Genomic DNA, 20,110 nt, shown 5'->3' on the forward strand with positions numbered 1-20,110 from the left:
CTTCCAAAGTGCTGGGATTACAGGTATGAACCACTGCGCCTGGCCCGAGAAGCTGATATTTATTGAACTGCTACTGTGTGCCAAGCAAAGCACAATATTATCTCATTTAATCCTCACAACAGTCTTGCAAAGCAGGTACTATTAAGTCACTCCCATTTGTGGATGAAAAATTGGAAGCTCAGAGCAGTTACATATTTTGTCCAAATCCACACAGCTGGGAAATTGAAACAAGACTTGGACCCAGGTCTGTCTGACTCCAATGTCCATGTCAGCCAAGTAAGGGCTGCGCTTTGAAAGCACAATAATGTGTTTCTCACTGACACCACACATGCGTGGTACTGGCCTAGAACACAAAGCTGGCTGTGTTGATAAACTGGGGAGGAGGTGGAGACATGAGGACCCATGTATTCTAATTAATCTGTAATCACACGTTCCCAAAGCATAGAATGATGGGCCTTTGGGATGATTTCATCTCAGCACCTAATTTATAGATGAGGAAACTAAGACCTGGGGTGGGGAGTGAGCTGCACGTATGCGGTGATTTCTCAAGGCAGTGATGGTAGGTGCAGCCCAACCAGGTATGTGTTGTTACTACGGATGTGGTAACTTCCTCTAGTCTGTGCCTGTAGCCCCCACCGGGGTCTTCCTTTTCGACCGTGGAACACTTGACTTAGGCCATCATCAACACCCCACCCATCCCACAGGACCCAGCCCAAATCCCTTAGCCCCGAAAACCCCTTCTCTGGTTTTTAAGGTTCCTAAAACTGAGAGGTGTGAGTCTGAATCCTGGCTACCAGTATTGGAGCTGTAGGACCGTGGGCAGTGAACTATGGACGATGTTTTTGCAAATAAGGTCTTACTGAAGCCCAGCCACGTTTATCTGTTTACATTGATGGTTGCTTTTATGCTATGATGGCAGAGCTGGGTTGTTGCAACAGAGATCATGTGACCTACAGATACTATAGAATGTACTCTGAGAAGTCGTTGGACCTGGCCATGGATTAGAGGTGGCTGGTAAAGGAAAGAGAAGTTGTTTAAGAAAAGTTTACTAACCCTTGTTACAGAGGAACCAGTTGATGTTAAACCTCTGAAACCAGACGACCTGAGGTCTACCATGACATTCATGAGCTTCTGTTGGAAAGGTTGGGGTCAATGAGGGTATAGCAGAGGGGAGAGAGGTGGCTTATGCAGTCCGTTCCTCCAGGTACAGTCGCGCATTGCGTAATGGAGGAGTATGTTTTGAGAAATACATCGTTAGGCAATTGTATCATCATAAGAACATCACAAAGTATACGTATACAAACCCAGTTAGTACATATGTTTATATACATATTTTTTCATATGGGAAATTAAATGATCCCACACCATTACTGAATATCAGTTACTTCTCCTACTTGATCTGCATTGCCAGTGTCAACTGCTATCTATCAGGTTTCTCTCTCTCTCTCTTTTTTTCTTTCTTTTTTTTTTTTTTTTTGAGACGGAGGTTTGCTCTTGTTTTCCATACTGGAGTTCTGTGACACGATCTCGGCTCACCACAACCTTCGCCTCCCAGGTTGAAGCGATTCTCTTGCCTCAGCCTCCCGAGTAGCTGGGATTACAGGCACATGCCACCGTGCCCAGCTAATTTTTTGTATTTTTAGTAGAGATGGGGTTTCACCATGTTGGCCAGGCTGGTCTTGAACTCCTGACCTCAGATGATCCACCCGCTTTGGCCTCCTGAAGTGTTGGGATTACAGGCGTGAGCCACTGCGCCCTGCTCTATCTCCTTTTTTTAAGAAAGAGACAGGGTCTTGCTCTGTTGCCTGGGTTGGGGTGCAGTGGCACAATCATAGCTCACTGTAACCTCAACTCTCGGGCTTAAGCAGCAGTCTGGCTAATTTTTATTTTTATTTTTTTAGAGATGGGGTCTCACTGTATTGCCCAGGCTGGTCTCCGACTCCCAGACTCATGCTGTCCTTCTGCCTTGGCCTCCCAAAGTGCTGGGATTACAGGTGTGAGCCGCCACCTGGCTTCAGAGTACATTTGGGAGCTGTCCTCCTTTCTCCATCTCATTGCTGCCACCTGAACCAACACCCATGGTCATCTCGGGCCCAGACCATCGTGTCAGTTCTCTGCAGGTGCTCTTGCCACTTCCAGCCCATTTATTTCTCACACAGCAGCAACTTCCTCTCTTCTAACTCATGGCTTATTCTGTTTCCTTCCTAGCAGGTATTACAGTCTGTCATCATCTTGCTTATTTATTTCTTTACTTACTATGTTTTTTCCCTTCTAGAATCCAAGCGTCAGGAGGGCGGTCTGCTTTTTGTATTGTTTTGTATTCACAAATAGATTCTTCATGGTGCCTGGCATGTGGTAGGCACCATAGGAATGAATGAATGAATGCATGAGCAAATGAATGAAGGAATGAATGAAGGTGGTTAGTGTTAGAAGCACCCTCCAAAATGGTGTGTCAGAAACATCAAAAGCTATTGTTTCCAGATCACCAACACATACCCAGCTCCCCACTCCGTTTTGTTTTTGTTTTTGTCTTGTTTTAATAGCTCATCAGCTTTACAGGGTTACAATTGTCTTAAATATTTCTGAAGTGTAAATATCACCTGCATAATAAGATTGTTATAAAATGTAAAATTTCAGTGTTGCTTTAATATAATTTTTAAATTATTATTATTATTATTATTATTTTTTGAGACGGAGTCTCACTCTGCCACCCAGGCTGGAGTGCAATGGCGCGATTTCGGCTTACTACAAGCTGCCTCCAGGGTTCCAGTGATTCTCCTGCCTCAGCCTCCCAAGTAGCTGGGATTACAGGCACCCTCCATCATGCCAGGCTAAGTTTTGTATTTTTTGTAGAGATGGGGTTTCACCATGTTAGCCAGGCTGGTCTTGAACTCCGGACCTCAGGTGATCTGTCCACCTTGACCTCCCAAAGTGCTGGGATTACAGGCGTAAGCCTGTTTTAATTTTAAAGTGTAAAATCATACTTTTTTTTTTTGGTCCTTTTGTCTTTTTTGTTTGTTTCTTTTCATACCTGAACATTCTGGACAAACTAAAATTGTTACAGGCTACCCTGCCCTGGCCAGGGCAGGACAGCCTGGGCAGAGGTAGCGCCTGCTCCCCTTTGACATGGGGCCCGCCTCCTTATCCCCGTTCCTTAGGCACTGCCCCAGAGCCGTGTGTAAGTCCCCCACTGTTGCTGACGGGGCTTTCTTCCTCACAAGTGGTGAGAAGGGGGAAAAGAGACAACCAGACACTACTGTCCTAGATCAGTGGTTACCAAACTTTGTTGACCCAGCTTCCCAATAGGAAGTGTGTTACTTGGTGATCAGTAAACATGTATATACACAACTGTGCAAATACAAATTTCACTATTTGTTACTGCAGATATATTGTAGTCCATTCTATTTGCTTCTAGTTTGTTACATTCTGTTCCATTAAAATAGTGCTGCTTATGATCCATTCCATTCATTTCATGACCCATGAATGTATCTGGCCCACAGTTTGCATAACAATGTTCAAAATATAGGCTGGGCGTAGTGGCTCATGCTTGTATTCGCAGCACTTTGGGAGGTGAAGGCAGGCGGATCACCTGAGGACAGGAGTTCGAGACCAACTTGGCCAATATGGTGAAACCCCGTCTCTACTAAAAATAAATAAATAAATAAAATAGCTGGGCATAGTAGTGGGCACCTGTAATCCCAGCCTCTTGGGAGACTGAGGCCGGAGAATTGCTTGAACCCGGGAGGCGGAGGTTGCAGTGAGCTGAGATTGTGCCACTGCACTCCAGCCTGGACACAACAGAGTGAGACTCCATTTCAAAAAAAAAAAAAAAGATTTAATTCCTTTTTTTTTTTTTTTTTTTAACATTTTTTGCTAACCATTTCTTCCTACAATATGGGCTCTTGTTTGCTTTTCTTTTTGTACTTTGATTTTTTTTTTTTTAAATTTCTAACAGGGAGTTGATTTTTATTTCCCAGGTGATTTTTAATTTTAAAATAAACTTGTGCTTATCCGTAATTTTTTTTACTCATTTTTCCATGTAACTTTTCTCATTAGTTTTTTTTCTGGGGGTTAGTGTATATATGTATATGCACACAAAAATGTGGGTGTGTGAATACAAACACATACATACTTTTCTATAAATGAATATTCTTCCCTTATTACTTTGAATTCCTTAACACTTAATGGTGCATGGCCCTCACAGTTATTTTTATTTTTTTTGAGACGGAGTCTCGCTCTGTCGCCCAGGCTGGAGTGCAATGGTGCGATCTCAGCTCACTGCAACCTCTGCCTCCCAGGTTCAAGAGATTATCCTGCCTCAGCTTCCCGAGTAACTGGGATTACAGGCACCTGCCACAAAGCCCAGCTAATTATGGTATTTTTAGTAGAGATGGGGTTTCACCATGTTAGTTAGGCTGGTTTCAAACTCCTGACCTCAGGTGATCTACCCACCTCGGCCTCCCAAAGTGCTGGGATTACAGGCGTGAGCCACCACGCCCGGCCTATTTCTTTTTTTTTTTTTTTATAAAAAGCATTCCACGCCGGGCGCAGTGGCTCACGCCTGTAATCCCAGCACTTTGGGGAGGCCAAGGTGGGCGGATCACTTCAGGTCAGAGTTCAAGGCCAGCGTGGCCGACATGGAGAAACCCTGTCTTTACTAAAAGTACACAAATTAGCTGGGCGTGGTGGCGGGTGCCTGTAATCCCAGCTACTCAGGAGGCTGAGGCATGAGAGGCTTGAACCCGGGAGGCGGAGGTTGCAGTGAGCCAAGATTGTGCCAGTGCGCTCCAGCCTGGGCAACAAGAGCGAAAACTCCATCTCAAAAAAAAAAAAAAAAAAAAAAAAAAAAGCACTCTATAGTCTTGTCTTCAGATAAGATGCAGATATTTTTCTAAGAAAGCTCCAACTCTCAAACTTACTACACAAGTATAATCAAGTTATAACCTTCTCTCTCCTATTAGGAACATTAAATGTAATTTTTTCTGGCCTAAGAAACTTAAGCATTCTATCCTTCGCATATTTCCATTTTTAAAGTTTTCAAGTAAACCATTTTACTACTCCAAACTGTTACATGAAACCCAGGAAAATGCTTGAAAATGAGACGTGGTGCCGGCCTCTCTCGTGGGCCTTCCAAGAGCAGCCCGATACTGTGCTGTGGTTGCTGGTGGCCCTCCCGTGGGTGTGTCCTTAAGATGTCTTTTGTTTGTTTGTTTCCTCTTTGGAATGCCAGCATTGCTAAGTATGAGATATGTTGAAATTAGTGTCTAGATTGTAAAAAACTATCAGCAATTTCAGGCCTTTCTTATTGTAAAATGCCAAATAGATCAGGGTAGGAACCTTATGATCCAAGCCTGAGAAAATTTCTTCAGTTAATATTGGGAGATGCCTGGTGTGGTGGCTCATGCCTGTAATCACAGCACTTTGGGAGGCTGAGGCGGTCGGATCCTTTGAGGCCGGGAGTTCAAGACCAGCCTGGCCAATGTGGTGAAACCCCCATCTCTACTTAAAAAAGAAACAGTTAGCCAGGCATGGTGACACATGCCTGTAATATCAGCTACTCGGTAGGCTGAGGCACGAGAATCCCTTGAACCTGGGAGGCGGAGGTTGCAGTGAGCCCAGATCACATCACTGCACTCCATCCTGGGTGACAGAACAAGACTGTCTCAAAAAAAAACAAAAACAAAAAAAAAGTTGGGAGATGGTCATAATGAACTGACCAACTTTGGAATGAAACCTCAGCTTGATGTTGACAGTGCAGAGACCTGGGCAAAAGACTTTTAGCAGCCAGGTAGTCATGAATCGGTGACAGTAGCTTCCTGAGCAAGGTAGAAGTCCCAGTAGTGAGTGTGGAGTGGGGTTCATAGAAAGCAGATGTAGGGAGTGATGAAAATAGAGGGGGAGTTGAGAATGTTGAAAACCTCTTCCCAGTGAATTTGTTGAGCCAGGACCACCAGTGCATTCGAATAGATGATCATTTTATCTTCACTCGCCCCATCTGTTTGCTGGAGGCCCTTCCCACTGCTGCTGTTGGAGATGAAAATCAATCAGATTTGGTTCAATGAAAGACATTGTACAGCCAGTTTCATTCTCTTTCTTGTGTCCAAAAGGAGATTTTCATGATGCTGTCTGCCATTTATTGAGTACCTGTAGGTAGGGCTGCAACTCAAGGTGTTTTATATTATGCCACCTCTGAACCTCCTAACTATCTCTAAGTTGGTCACTGTTTTAAGTGAGGAAGCCAAGACTTCCCATGGCGCTGTGATTTGTGCAGGGCCACTCAGGAAACGTCTGTGTGGCTCCGGACCACCTGTTCTTACTATTCTTCAGCCTGCCTCTCTGCATCTGGATCAATTACCTTGTGAATGTCCTGCACGGTCCTGGGGGTTTATTCTGCTTAACTTTTGTTTTTATTTTTATTTATTTATGTGTTTTGAGATGGCGTTTCAGTGTTGTTGCCCTAGCTGGAGTGCAAATGGCGCAGTCTCCACTCGCTGCAGCCTCTGGTTCCTGGGTTCAATCTGCCTTACTTTTAAATGGCAGCATACATTAATATGGGTATACAAGGGTACAGTAAACAGGACACTTAGGTTAGGATTAGGAGAAACCACATTGTTGGCTTATGGTTATTTCCCTGAGAGGGCCAACTGGTTGTCCTTCATTTCTTTGTCATATTTTTTTTTTAGCGTAAGATTAAATGGTCCCACCCTGAAAGCCACCATGATGAGAACAAAAGCCACTGGGTTCCCAGAATTGAGACAGTATCATTGCAGAAATGTTTGGGTCACATGTCAGCCATGGCCCTCAGTGTAGCTATTGCTGGTTTGGAGCCTTGGGTGCAAGAGATCAGAAAGGCAGGTCCGGCTGGCCCAGGGCTCCACCGGGAGCCTTTGATGGAATCACGCCAGACCCCTACTGTTGACAGGATTTGGTGGCTTGTTTTATGTTATCCAAATTTGGTAGTTACCTGTCTCCTCTCTTTCCCCCGAAACCTCTCCGCTTCTTAGCTTTTGGCTTTCTTCTGCACAACTCTTTCCCAAAGGAAAGGATGAAGGTTCCAGGGCAGACTCTTGAGTGACCCGCCTGATTTACTTGGAAAGTCTCACTGCTCCCCCTGAACTATTCTGGGGTTGAGAATGTGTGTGTGAAAGGAAAAAACACATAGGAATGTTGAATTTTCCAAAGTTGAAATCTTTCAGGTCTTTAAACATCCGGTTAGTTAAACTGAGAACACTGATGTTTGAGTGTAGAGTGTCCAGCCAGACTCTGACCTGTGTCTAGGGTCAGGCCTGCACGTGGGGGTGGCTGACTAGGGTGGTCAGAGGTTCCAGCCCCAGCTGTGGCTTTGAGCAATTCCCCTATTCTCATTGCACCAGAAAGAGTTAATTCCAGTTGCACAGCTTGCTGATGTTGTTGATAATAAAGTATTTTAATGGGCTCTGTGAGTAATGTTTGTAAGGAAACTACTTGGGTGAACTGATGACTGAAACACAGATTTTTTAAAACTTTAAAAAAGATTTTAGGAGTAACTTGTTTTTACAGCTCCTTCAGTGGGATTTTTTTGGGTTGTCCCCTTCCCCCATGTTAGTTAAACAGCTCCTTGTTTGCTTTCTAAATGTTGGAGGACAACATCAATCTTACTGTTGGCTGAAAGCAGGAGGTGGGCACGGGTTTATGTAATTTAACTTCTTTTCTCTGCAAATCAGTAAATATTTACAAATGACCTTATCAAACAGTTTGGGTACATTCGGTCACTTGAAAGTGTGCAGCCAGAGGAGCGACTGCCTGTGGGCCTGCTGCCAGTTCCAGGGGGGCCTCAAAGGAAGGACTTACATTTTTAAAAATAGGCTGTCCATAGACCAAACGCCTCACAGGAAGTGGGCCTCACAGGAAGCCTCCCGCTCTCCACAGAACAGTTTTAGAAAATTTACATTTTAAAGTTTAGACTTCTAAAGATTCAACTCTTAACGGCTGGAGTCGATTGCTGGGAACTGAGGAATCCAAAAAATAAATAGTGGATTCTGAGTTGGGCTTACCATTGCTGCCTGAGTTCTTTTGTTTCTTAGGGAAGGTAATTACAGAATCCCATTCCAAGAGTAAATGTCATTCTTTTGTGAGTAAGTGGGAAAAAAACAAGGAGATTACTTTTCTGTTGTTATAAAATGGTCCCGATGTCATATGGTTTTAAAACATAACTAAATTTTTAGAGCAGAGATGGACTTTTGGGGGTGTCTCGGCCCTCTTTTTTTTTTTTTCCCCTTCCCCAAACATTAGAAATCTGACACAGTTAAACTCATTTTTAGAAGAGAATGCACATGTTCTTCAACGTTGACGCTGAAAAATGAGATGCTCCTTTTTTTGGTAGTTTGGATATGAAAATTGTAATATTGTTGTATCACCATAATCTGGTAATAATATGTTCATTTTGCCTATCAAACATAATACAAGTAAGATTGAAGTGCATTTTATGGAGTTCTATTGTCAGTATAATATTTAAGGCTGGCAAACAGTCAACAAATGAGAAAAATTTTAAAATAAATAAGTGGTAATAGCTATACATCTACTTATTGCAAAGTACTTAATAATTCTGTATTAATGCCTTTGTATTTTAATTTTCTTTGCAGAGTATTGGGAAAGGGTCGTTGTGGTGCATAGACCCAGAGTATAGACAAAATCTAATTCAGGCTTTGAAAAAGACACCTTATCACCCACACCCACACGTGTTCAATACACCTCCCACCTGTCCTCAGGCATATCAAAGGTAAGCAATTCAGACTTCTTTTTTTGGTCTACTGAAATGGCATTATTTTGGCAGAGACCTGCGTGGAAATTAATTTAATAGGCCGTATGAGATTTTAAAAATAACTGCAGGTAAATGAGAAAGAAATTAAGTATTATTAGGAGGCATATCCATTGTTGTATTTCCTACAGACCTTACCGCTGCTGCAGCTTCAGAGGAATGTGCTTCCAGAAGGCTTCATAGTGGGTGAAATCATGTCTTCCTGGGTAGAAACATTTACAAAGAAAAGTTGTGGCTTTCACATCTTGGTGTTTGTCACGTTTTGTTGGGATAAAAGTACAGGAACGAGTCAAGCAGGCGACTCCATCGTCCCCTCATCTGGCTGGTCTCTGCAGACGATCAGTGGAGGCTCACTCATTTGTCCCCGTTGTTGTCTTTCTCAGTCTCCATGTAGACGGTGCTCCCAGGTGACCATTTGTTGTGGTTACTTGGTCTTTGCTTCTTCAAGGAGAACAGTAGAAACAATAGAGACATTTCATCCTCTCACATGCCCGTTTGTTTGAGACAGTAAGGTCATGGGTACCATTTTTACAAATATATAATTGGAAGGGAGGGTAAGTAGCCTGTCACTTTTTAAAAAAAGTGTCTTAATGTTAGATTCCAAAAGAGAGCCAAATAATCAGAACCAAATTTTTAAGATCGATTTTTATCAATACATAATGCTTGAGTTTGAAATGCATTCCTCAACGCTACAAAAAATGTTTTAAAATGTCTAGAAATGTTTCTATTGTAACCACCTAGTTAAGAGGAATTATCCTTGGACAGAAAGTTGAGGTTAATTAGGGATGGCATGATGTCATAGACTTCAGGAATTTTACAGTCCACTTCTTTGCAGATTCTTTTCCTAGTCTGCTGTTTGTTCTGCAGGAGGGAGCACAAAGTGATCTTCTGAAATAGCATTAATGAAGTTCTTGTGCATCTCAGTTGAGAAGCATTCCATCACAGGCCCTAGACAATCAGTCTTCAGCAAGAGACAGGGAGGAACAGCTGGGCTCTCTGAGAAGACTGCTGTATGTCTGCCTTTGCTAGGCGATTAGCGTGATGGTACCCATAGCAACTGGAGCGTCTCCATAGTAACGCGTAGCCGAGACAGGTGCAGTTGCATCACAAGGCTGTTTGTTGCCTGGCAAAAGGACAGGCCATTAGTACTTAGATATACGCTGTTGCCTTAGAAACAAATAACCCTACATAGCAACTACAGTTGGTTTGAAAGGTTTGGTGTGGGGGGGGAAGGTTGTAGCAGCTTTTGTCTGTGTTCATAAAAATCAGTGGAAGCATACTTTATTCGAAATGACAACTTGAGGTCATATAGCTGTAGGAGAGAAAATGGGATTTTCTAAAGCAGCCCAGCCAACATCGTAGACATGTCCAGAAGGACAGAGCCATATGCTTGGTTTTCTCCTTGTGGCCATAGCCACTCCCCAAATGGAAGCGAACCAGGATTGGAGTGGAGAATTGCCGATGTACAAGGTTGGTGAAGGAGGACATGACACTAATTATTGAACTATTTCCCAGATTCTCATGTTGCTTTGTCATTCGACTCCCCCCACCCTCCAAGCTGCATGGAGTACCCTTCTCTGGCTTTTCCAGTTTACACCTCAGAAGTATTTCATCTCCCTTTGCTTCTAGGAAGTTAAGAACGTACGTGTTACTCCCTGGGTCATGTGTTGGTTCATTTAGACCAGTATTTTGTTGCCAAATGTGACCCCGAGGGAAACACAGTACTTATTTAATAATTTGAAGGATTATAGAGGAGCTCTGGGGGTTGGAACACGAATGCATATTCAGGCGAGAGGCATTCTGAGCTGGCCTTAGCTTAATGACTTCATTTGATTTTTAATATAGACATAAAAATGCAGACGAACCAGAGCTTTTGTAATGAAAATCATTTCCAAAGGAATATTTCAGACCCCGCTCTGTCACCTCCAGCCTTTCTCCCCAGTTGACTGAGGGAAAAAAAAAAAGAGTTTCTGCCTCTGCCCATGCGGTGCTTAGATTTCCCCTCCACAGAGGTCACTGGCTGTGGAGGGAGATGACAGATGAGATTCTAGTCTGCCTCTTCCATGCCTTAAGTCCAGGAGAACAAGTCACTTTCTCTTTCCTGGGGACTGTCATCCCTTCATCTGAAAGCTGAGAGTTTGCTTCAGGATCCTCTAGTGTGTGAAATTGCACTGAAGCCACTGAACACCGGGTAATTGTACAATATTTCGGTGTCTTACAGTGATGTGGCATTTGGCTCAATTCTAAGCCATCAGGCCACTTGTTGACATGACCTAGAGAAGATGGAAATGTAACAAAGCGAGTCATTAAACAGGGACCCAAAAATGCCGAATTGACGTGCTCTGGCTGGGTCCACTGTGATGCGGGGAATCACCTGTCAGCCCCTTGCTGGATCGCTGTGAGGGGCACCTGGGAAGTGCTTGGCTTTCACGGGGCTGGTACTTAACATGCTGAAGAAGATGGTGATTATACTAAATGGGCGGTTATTGCTAGGACTTGCAGGTGTGCTTGGCAAATGTCACTCTGAACTGAGCTGCAGGTGGCTGGAAATGCTGCGGGAAAAGTGAGGCATTTGAAAGCACTGCCCAGACCTTGCTCACATACAAGTACCATGCTAAATATTGAGATGTGTAGACCCGTGCCTCTGTTTTCTTTTTTTTTTGAGACGTATTCAGTACCGATGCAACCATCCTTTTTTTCTTTTTGAAGCAGAGTCTCGCTCTGTTGCCAGGCTGGAGTGCAGTGGCATGATCTTGGCTCACTGAAACCTCTGCCTCCTGGGTTCAGGGGATTCTCTTGCCTCAGCCTCCTGAGTAGCTGGGACTACAGACACACGCCACCATACCCGACTAATTTTTGTATTTTTAGTAGAGACAGAGTTTCACCTTGTTGGCCAGGCTGGTCTCAATCTCTTGAACTTGTGATCCACCCACCTCGGCCTCCCAAAGTGCTGGGATTACAGGTGTGAACCACCGCGCCGGGCCATGCCTCTTGTTTTCTAAAGTGCCCTTTTGAATGTGTATTAGGATGTTCTTCCACACCTGCTTTGTTGATACCAAGTTTGTGAATTGTTTTTAATTGAAGTGCAGAGCTCAGTGTGGAGTACTTCAAACCAAGTGACTTAAACAACAGAAACGCACTGTCTCTCGGTTCTGGAGGCTGGAAGTTCAAGACCAATGTGTCGGCAGGGTTGGTTCCATCCGTGGGCTGTGAAGGAGCATCTGTTCCGCCCCTCTCTCCTAGCTTCTGGTGCTTTACTGGCATTTTGCTGGAATGCTCTTGGCCTTCCTTGGCCTGTAGAAACATCACTCTGATTTCTGCCTTCACCTTCACTTGGCGTTCGTTTTCTTGTGTGGTGTCTATGTCCAGATTTTCCCTTCTTGTAAGGACACACTGGTCATATTGGCTTAGGGGCCCATCTTTCTCCCGTAACGATTCATCGTATTTAACTGATTACATTTTCAATGGCCCTGTTCCCAAATAAGGTCACGTTCAGATGTATTGGGGGCTAAATCTTCAATGTATGAATTTTGGGGAGGCATAAACCACCCCATAACAACCCTTTTCTTTTTTTTTTTTTTTTTGAGACGGAGTCTCGCTCTGTTGCCCAGGCTGGAGTGCAGTGGCCGGATCTCGGCTCACTGCAAGCTCCGCCTCCCGGGTTCACGCCATTCTCCTGCCTCAGCCTCCCGAGTAGCTGGGACTACAGGCGCCCGCCACCTCGCCCGGCTAGTTTTTTGTATTTTTTAGTAGAGATGGGGTTTCACCGTGTTAGCCAGGATGGTCTCGATCTCCTGACCTCGTGATCCACCCATCTCGGCCTCCCAAAGTGCTGGGATTACAGGCTTGAGCCACCACGCCTGGCCATAACAACCCTTTTCTTAAGTGAGACATTTTGCTGATAAAAATATGGAGAAGCAGAAAGTAAGGAAATATTTATAGAACAAAATGATGGGGTTGGGGGCAGGGGTGTCAAAGGGATTCTCCTGAAGTTGCTCCCAGTTGCCAAAGCTGGGACAGTGGTGAGCAGCAAAATAAATAACATAGTGTTGGAAAATAACTGGAAATATAAATACCTATGAGTCCAGACTGATAGAAATAAATGATTGAATAAACAAACAAACAAGAGAAGAGATACATTTCCCATATAGAGAGTTCCAAATGCTTGATGTAGCTCTTTCTCCACTGAAAGAGGTGGACAGAACTCTCCACTCCCTGAATGGCTGCACTTAATGACCTGTTTCTAAAGATGAGAGCCTGGAAAAGGGCGTTTGGAATGGACAAACCTGGTGAACGCTGTGTCGCAGGTGATGAAAATACCATCCTCAGTGATGTGATGTTGATACCAGGTACCTCTCGTAGGACGTCATCAATTTGGCACTTCAGCTTTGTGGTCTTTCTCCCCCAACACATAACCCCAGTCTAGTCATGGGAAAAACATCAAACAATGATTTTGTCCTTCAGCAGGGACATTCTGCAAAAATAACCCGGTCCTCACTCCTCAAAGCCCCAAGGTCATCAGAAACAGGGAAAGTCTGAGAATCTGTTACAGACCAGAGGAGGCTAAGAAGACATGATGAACAAATGTGTCCTGTGATGTCCTGGATGGGATCCTGGAACAGAAAAAGGACATGAGGGGAAAATTTGCAAAATGTGAATTAACTGTGCAGTTTAGTTAATAGTAATAGTAGTATGCTGCATGTTTATAGCAGCACAATTCGCTGCTGCAAAGATATGGAACCAACCTAAGTGCCCATCAACCTACGAGTGGATAAGGAAAATGTGGTATATATACACCATGGAATACTACTCAGCCATAAAAAGGTACAAAATAATGTCTTTTGCAGCAGCTTAAATGGAGCTGGAGGCCATTATTCTTTTATTTTATTTTATTTTATTTTTTGAGATGGAGTCTCACTCTGTTGCCAGGCTGGAGTACAGTGCTGCGATCTTGGCTCACTGCAACCTCTGCCACCCTCATTCAGGCGATTATCCTGCCTCAGCCTCCCGAGTAGCTGGGATTATAGGTGCCAACCATAATGCCTGGCTAACTTTTGTAGTTTTTAGTAGAGACAGGGTTTCACCATCTTGGCCAGGCTGGTCTTGAACTCCTGACCTTGTGATCCACCTGCCTCAGCCACCCAAAGTGCTGGGACTACAGGCGTAAGCCACTGTGCCTGGCCTGGAGGCCGTTATTCTAAGTGAAATAACTCAGGAATGGTAAACCAAATATCATATGTTCTCACTTATAAGTGGTAGCTAAACTGTGAGGAAGCAAAGGCATGAGAATGATATAATGGACTTTGGGGACTCGGGGGGGTGGGGGTTAGGTCGGGAGGGGGACGACGGATAAAAGACTACGGGGTGACAGGTGCACTAAAATCTCAGAAATCACCACTAAATAATTTATCTATGTAACCCAAAACCATCTGTACCCCAAAAACTATTGAAATAAAAAAATAGTAGTATACCAGTGTTGTGACAAATGTCTTGTTAGTAATATATGGTGTTAACATTAGGGAAAACTAAGTGAGGGGTATACAGGAGCTTTCTGTGCTGTCTTTGTAACTTTTCTGTTGGTTTTTTTTAAAAAAAGCGGTCTCCAAAATGCAGACTCATTGATCAATTTTAAATATCCAAATCGTTTTTGGTAGAATGAAAAGTAAAATCACTGCATCACTGAGAGTCGCCTGACCTACTTCAGTGAAGAGCGGGTTATGAAGGGCTCTTGCTTTTGCCTCATTCTGTGGAAGATCCGCTGAGCCACACGAGGGGTCTCTTTGTAGTTTGGATGCCACAGTTCTTGGAACGGTAGTTTTGTGAAATGACACTCCACTGGGCTTAGTAGAGTACCCGTGGCTGAGCTCGGGCTACTCAGGTACAAACGAGCCACGCCAGCTTGCTTGGGGAATCTACACCTTTGCCAGGGAGACTCTGGCGTGTGGCCTTCAGAATCTAGACCTGGAAAGTGGAAGGAGGGGTGGTGTATTTCGGTTGCTTGCCCGCACCTCTTCGGGAAAGTCCATCGAGCTGTTTTAATCTTTATGTTGCCTGTGCCCCTCCTTCCTAGATATGTCATTTCTCATTAAAGAATATGCATATTTTAGTGCTTCCAATAGACACTGCCAAATTGCCTTCTGATTTTACACTTGGTTCTAATCCACATTCCCACCAACTTTTTAGGAAATTTCTATTTTTCTAACCTTTCTCAATGTCTGATAGTTAAATGAAAAGACAGTTTCCCCAATGGGTGACCTTGACTTTGTGATTTTGGTACTTATAATGGAGGTATTTAAACTTTATATCACTACATTCACACCCTATAAACAGTAGCTCTCCCCATAATAATGTTTATGACAACAGATTGTTTTTAGAGAGTGACATATATATGGGTCTTATGTAATACCTTCTCTGCTATAGGCACCAATCCAAAGTCAGTTTCCAGAAAAACGTTTTAATCCTCTCTCACCATGGTTGGAGAACAGGTTTTGCATTTAATCAAACAGTATGGTTTATGGAGAGTTTCCTGGATGATCGGTTTTCAGAGCCAGTGTTGTTTTGTTTTTCCTTGGTAATTCCAAGGAAATCCCAGCATCGTATGTGCCTTTGGCCTCCGTGATGGATCGGCCATGATTGGGTGTTAGATGGTCAGAAACTGATTGAGAGAGTTTTTTATTCTTCAATAAGCTTTCCTTTTTTTCTTGCTTTAAATTTTCAGTGTAAAAATAATGACATCGTAATTCTATATTTCATGTAAAGTATTGTGGCTTAACTTGTACAGAGTTAGAAAAATTCACAAGACTTTCATTTGTTGATCTAGGTCTAAAGATTTATTTTTTGGATGACTATAAAGTTTGCAGAGTTAGAATATTTCAAGAAAGTTCCTTGGCTCGGTGTGTTGGCTCATGCCTGTAATCCCACACTTTGGGAGGCCAAGGTGGGTGGGTCACTTGAGGTCAGGAATTCAAGACCAGCCTGGCCAACATGGTGAAACCCTGTCTCTACCAAAAAATACAAAAATTAGCTGGGTGTGGTGGCGGGCGCCTGTAATCCCAGCTACTTGGGAGGCTGAGGCAGGAGAATTGCTTGAACCTGGGAGGTAGAGGTTGCAGTGAGCCAAGATTGTGCCATCGCACTCCAGCCTGGGCAATAGAGCGAGACTCTGTCTCAAAACAAACCAAACAACCAAAAGAAAGTTTCTTTTACTCTCATCTTTTTTTTGAAAATGAATTCCAGACATTTTAGCTTCTCCTTTAGCTCTGTTTCTTTTTGCTTCTTCAGAGGAATTTAATGAGCCGCAAAAAAGAAAAAAAGAAGAAAAAAAACCCCACACACATTAATGGGAAAGATTTCGGCCTTTCTGATATTGAGGTTCTTAACGAAAATGGCAGATTTTAGTGCTGACTCAGCAAGTTCTATTTTATCCTGCCTGCTGCCCTATTGATTTTTTTTTTTTTTTTTTTTTGGTAATTTAAATGTCTTCATAGAGTAACACTGCTAAAGGTATAGGAATTGTACAGAGTGGTCACTGTATATTCAGATTAACAAAGTTATCAGTTGTTCTTCACCAGGTAAATAATCTTCGGCTGTCGTAGTGAGGCTGAGAATACTAGATGGGGGAATTGCATTGGGAGGAGGTAGGGAAGGTACTGAGGTATTTAGGGAACTCATCCTTTTAGACAATTAGAAGATTAGAATATCCTTTAAATGTTAATCTTGTTAACATAACGGTGTTAATTCCTCCACTCAGAATGCTGAATTTGCACACAGCAAGGAATAGCTTATTCATTGCTTGGATAGGATCCAATAATTTTTTAATTTATAAGACATCTTTCATTCTAGTTATTCAGAGTGTTGTGCATTTAATAGTTGGCAGAAGCACTGCAAAGCCACAGTGAAATCAGTTTTAACTTCCATTGAAGGAGTTTAATTGTTAGATTGTTGTGTCCTTGCAAGTGTTAATTCAGTCAAGCATAAAGAAAGAATGCAAGGATTTAGATTAGTTGCTTCAGTATTACACTTATATTTACTTGAAAGCAACATATTTGATGGAAACCTGAAATAGTTTTTTAAATGCCCCTCATATTCAACACACTTATTTGGATAAGTTTAATTTAAAAGCGTGAGGCATTATGCATTTTGAAAGATTATGTTTAAACAGCACCTTTTTGCTTGGAGTAATTTTTAAAAGAATATTAAATTTAAAAAAATCAATATGAAGCTTCATGGTGCTAAACAGGTAGAAGAGTGTGGTAAATTAATGCGGTAAAATAGATGTGGGATTGAATACCAGCGCTTTCTAAATGATAGTACTTCCAAATATAAATTACATTTTGTTAAAAACTTGGAGTGGATGAAGAATAGGAAAAGCTTAAATTGTAAGGGCACGCTCTTTAAAAAACACACTGCTCATTTACAGTGGGAGCTGTAAAAATCCATTAGTTGGCTATAATTTTATTTCCATATCAAATTATATTATCTTTTGACTCCCATTATATTTCCTGAGTTGGTCTCATAGAATAATTTTGGTCTCAGCATTTTGCCTTCAGTATGCTGTTCATTGTACATTTAATTCTGAGTCAATCCTGTGTTGTTTTATTTAAATGGAAAACAGTCCCTGTTATCTTTGAGCACTTTGTATCAGGGGTAGCTCATGAATATTGTGCCCAGTCATCCAGTTTCATTCTGTTTTCACACTCGCTTTGAAAGTCGAATGTTTAAGTAGCCGGGCTGATTATATCTACTTTACTCAGGTACTGAGTCAAACTCATGGCTGAGAGAGCCACTCTGAGTTACCTTTTTATCTTCTGACCTCCTGAGGTGCTCTCAGTCCCTGGTTTGTATTTTAATAGCCAAAGCGTTAGAAGTTCTTTAAATCTACTACAGATAAATTTCCATTGACCTAACTCCTGAGATGATGGATACCAAAGACGCTCTGTGTTTCCAATACCTCATGAGAAGAAAGTTGCAGTGTTGATGGGCCCAGTAGGGGCCTGGAGTCTTTGCGGATTTGCTTGGTGTGAGTATTTGCTTCTTAGGATAGCCAGCCAAGGATTCCTGAGCACAGCCACACCTTAGGCATTGTTAGGGGGGAAGTGTCTGCAAAGTGGGGCTGACCTGCGTTCTGCATATTTGTCAAACCCCTCGCCTTCCCAGAGGAGGAGAAATTGATCCTCATGTTAGAAATATGAAAGAACTGTCAAAAGTGCATGAAATCAACCATGTACAGTGTGAAACAACAGGTGGCACTTTGTCTTGTAGAAGTGTAAAAATGGCAAACTTTTCGTCAATAATAGAAAATAAAAACCTGCTACCAGCACATCTAAGATGGTCTCATAGAATATTTTTGATCTCAGCATTTTATCTTCTCTAAGTTCTGGTCACACTAAATACTTCCCGATGTTCTAGATTAACAAAGGAGGGAGATCAAGAAGTAGAGGTGCAGTAGAATTAGATCGGAAGTGGAACCCATCATTCATAAAAGATTTGAAGAACATAGAATGGGGGATTGATAAGGACAGTGATCAGGCTGGCAGGGGCGTCCATGTGTTACTGTTGAAGAACTGGGAACGTGTAACCCGGGAGAGCACCTTCAGAAGGTTAGCATGCCAGCATGCGCACCATCATGGACTTGATGGATCGAATTATAGAAAGAAGGATTTGGGCTCAAGACGGAACAGCATCTGACAATGTGCCAGACACATAACTGAAGCTGGGTAAATGCTTGAGTTGATGGGTGGATGGACAGATGAAGGGGATGAAGGTAGAATGAGCTACCCCCAGTGATGCCAGTCGAGGCTAGACAACCAGCTGCCAGGGTCATCCCAAGATTTAACTCTTACTGGAGAACTGCTGGGTTATGCCTTCCAGCTCTTGAGATGTTGTTTCTAAGTCTATTGAGCTGCCATGCCAGTCGCAGGCTATCCCTCTGTAACATGGTGTTTGTAGTTTATGAGGGGGAAATGAAACATGAGGGAATAGATGCATAGCTTTGTTAGCCAGCAATGAGAGGTCAGGCTCTTCTCTTGAAATTAAGTGCAGATTTCAAGACCATGATGGGACTAATTCAGTTACTCTTCGTTCCGTGTCATCCAGCTTTTTGATTCATGCCCTACAATTACCTCCCTTGTTTTAGTGACACTTCTTTGCATTTCTTTCCGTGTGAATAAAATGATCACGGCAGTGTTTTGCCAAGCAGAAGATCATTTCCAAAAGCTGTCCATCAAATCATCCCGACCTCCCCCCTATTGTTTATCCACTGAATTAATGAGAATAACACCCACCCTTTGCATAAATCTCCGTGGAAGAGCCAAACTGGTGTCCTTGTTTTGTGGAAGCACATGTTCTTGGCCAGAGTCTCTGATCACATTCATAACCTTTTGTTTTTCTTACATAAGGTTCGTGTTTCATTATTTGTCAAAGCATCTCTGAGACTCTGCCGTGGATGTGAGAGGTGCGGAAAGAGCGTGGGAAGCATCAGAGATTCCACATTAATTCCTAACTTTTGCTGATTTTTAAATCATCTGGAGAAAGCCTCCATAAACCATTGAGACACATTAAAAAAAATCCTTATCTTCTCAGATTGAGTTGCTCAATCACCGTAGTCCAAGTTGAGACATGTTTTCTGTGTATTTACTTTTAAATGGAAAGTTTTGGTCAAAGTCTGTTTATGAGCTGCTTATTCCAACGTATGTCTCTCTAACACGCATTAGTTCCCCACTTCCCTCAGAACACACACCCCAACCAGTTTGGCAAGGAGAAAAATGAACGGGAAAAAACACATTCGGAGGGGACAAAACATTAGCAAATTTTAGTAGCTTTTTCTACCTCCTTCCCCTGCATCCCCCTTCCGTCTTCTCTTTCCTTTCTTTCCCTTTGCAGTTGTGGGGCTTCTGAATGAAAGCTTTTTGTTTGTTTGCTTTAACTGTAAGGAGAGCAGAGTTTCTTAACTTAGGATTCTTCTGAACTGGAAATTGCCCCACCCCCCCGCTGCCCCCAACCCTCCTATTCTTTTTTTTTCTACTGATGAGAAACACGTCGAGAGATTTCCCGGCATTTCAAGCTTCCCAGCAGGGGCCCACATGGGAGGTGGGGGTTCTGGCCTGGCTTTGGTGCAGTCACCAGCCCCCGGGCTTAGCTTCACCTGCATTTGCAGGGGAGTGGCCCCGAGTTGGTGCTACAGATGGACGCAGCAGCTGTGTCACCCTCAGGAGGAAGAGGCCAGTCTGAGGAAACAGTGAGGAAGCAGAGAAACGAAAAGGATCCCACAGTCTGAAGCTCTCAAGCCGTGACTCTGGCTTCCCCGCCGGCCCG

At 43.1% G+C, this 20,110-nt stretch overlaps 2 protein-coding genes across 14 annotated transcripts in view; one reads left to right on the forward strand and one right to left on the reverse strand.

Moving 5' to 3' along the window:
* The window catches only part of PSMC1 (proteasome 26S subunit, ATPase 1), a 1,015,066-nt gene that overhangs the window by 918,425 nt on the left and 76,531 nt on the right, over positions 1–20,110 (reverse strand). The gene's annotated exons all lie outside the window — the stretch shown is intronic.
* Positions 1–20,110, forward strand: part of FOXN3 (forkhead box N3) — a 467,440-nt gene that overhangs the window by 263,527 nt on the left and 183,803 nt on the right. For all 13 annotated transcript variants that reach the window (XM_050799096.1, XM_050799098.1, XM_050799104.1 and 10 more), the window contains one exon: positions 8,622–8,758. In XM_050799096.1, the coding sequence (XP_050655053.1) occupies positions 8,622–8,758 (137 nt within the window). The remainder of the gene's footprint in view (positions 1–8,621; positions 8,759–20,110) is intronic.

Source organism: Macaca thibetana, chromosome 7, assembly GCF_024542745.1.
Source record: "Macaca thibetana thibetana isolate TM-01 chromosome 7, ASM2454274v1, whole genome shotgun sequence".
NCBI lineage: Eukaryota > Metazoa > Chordata > Mammalia > Primates > Cercopithecidae > Macaca > Macaca thibetana.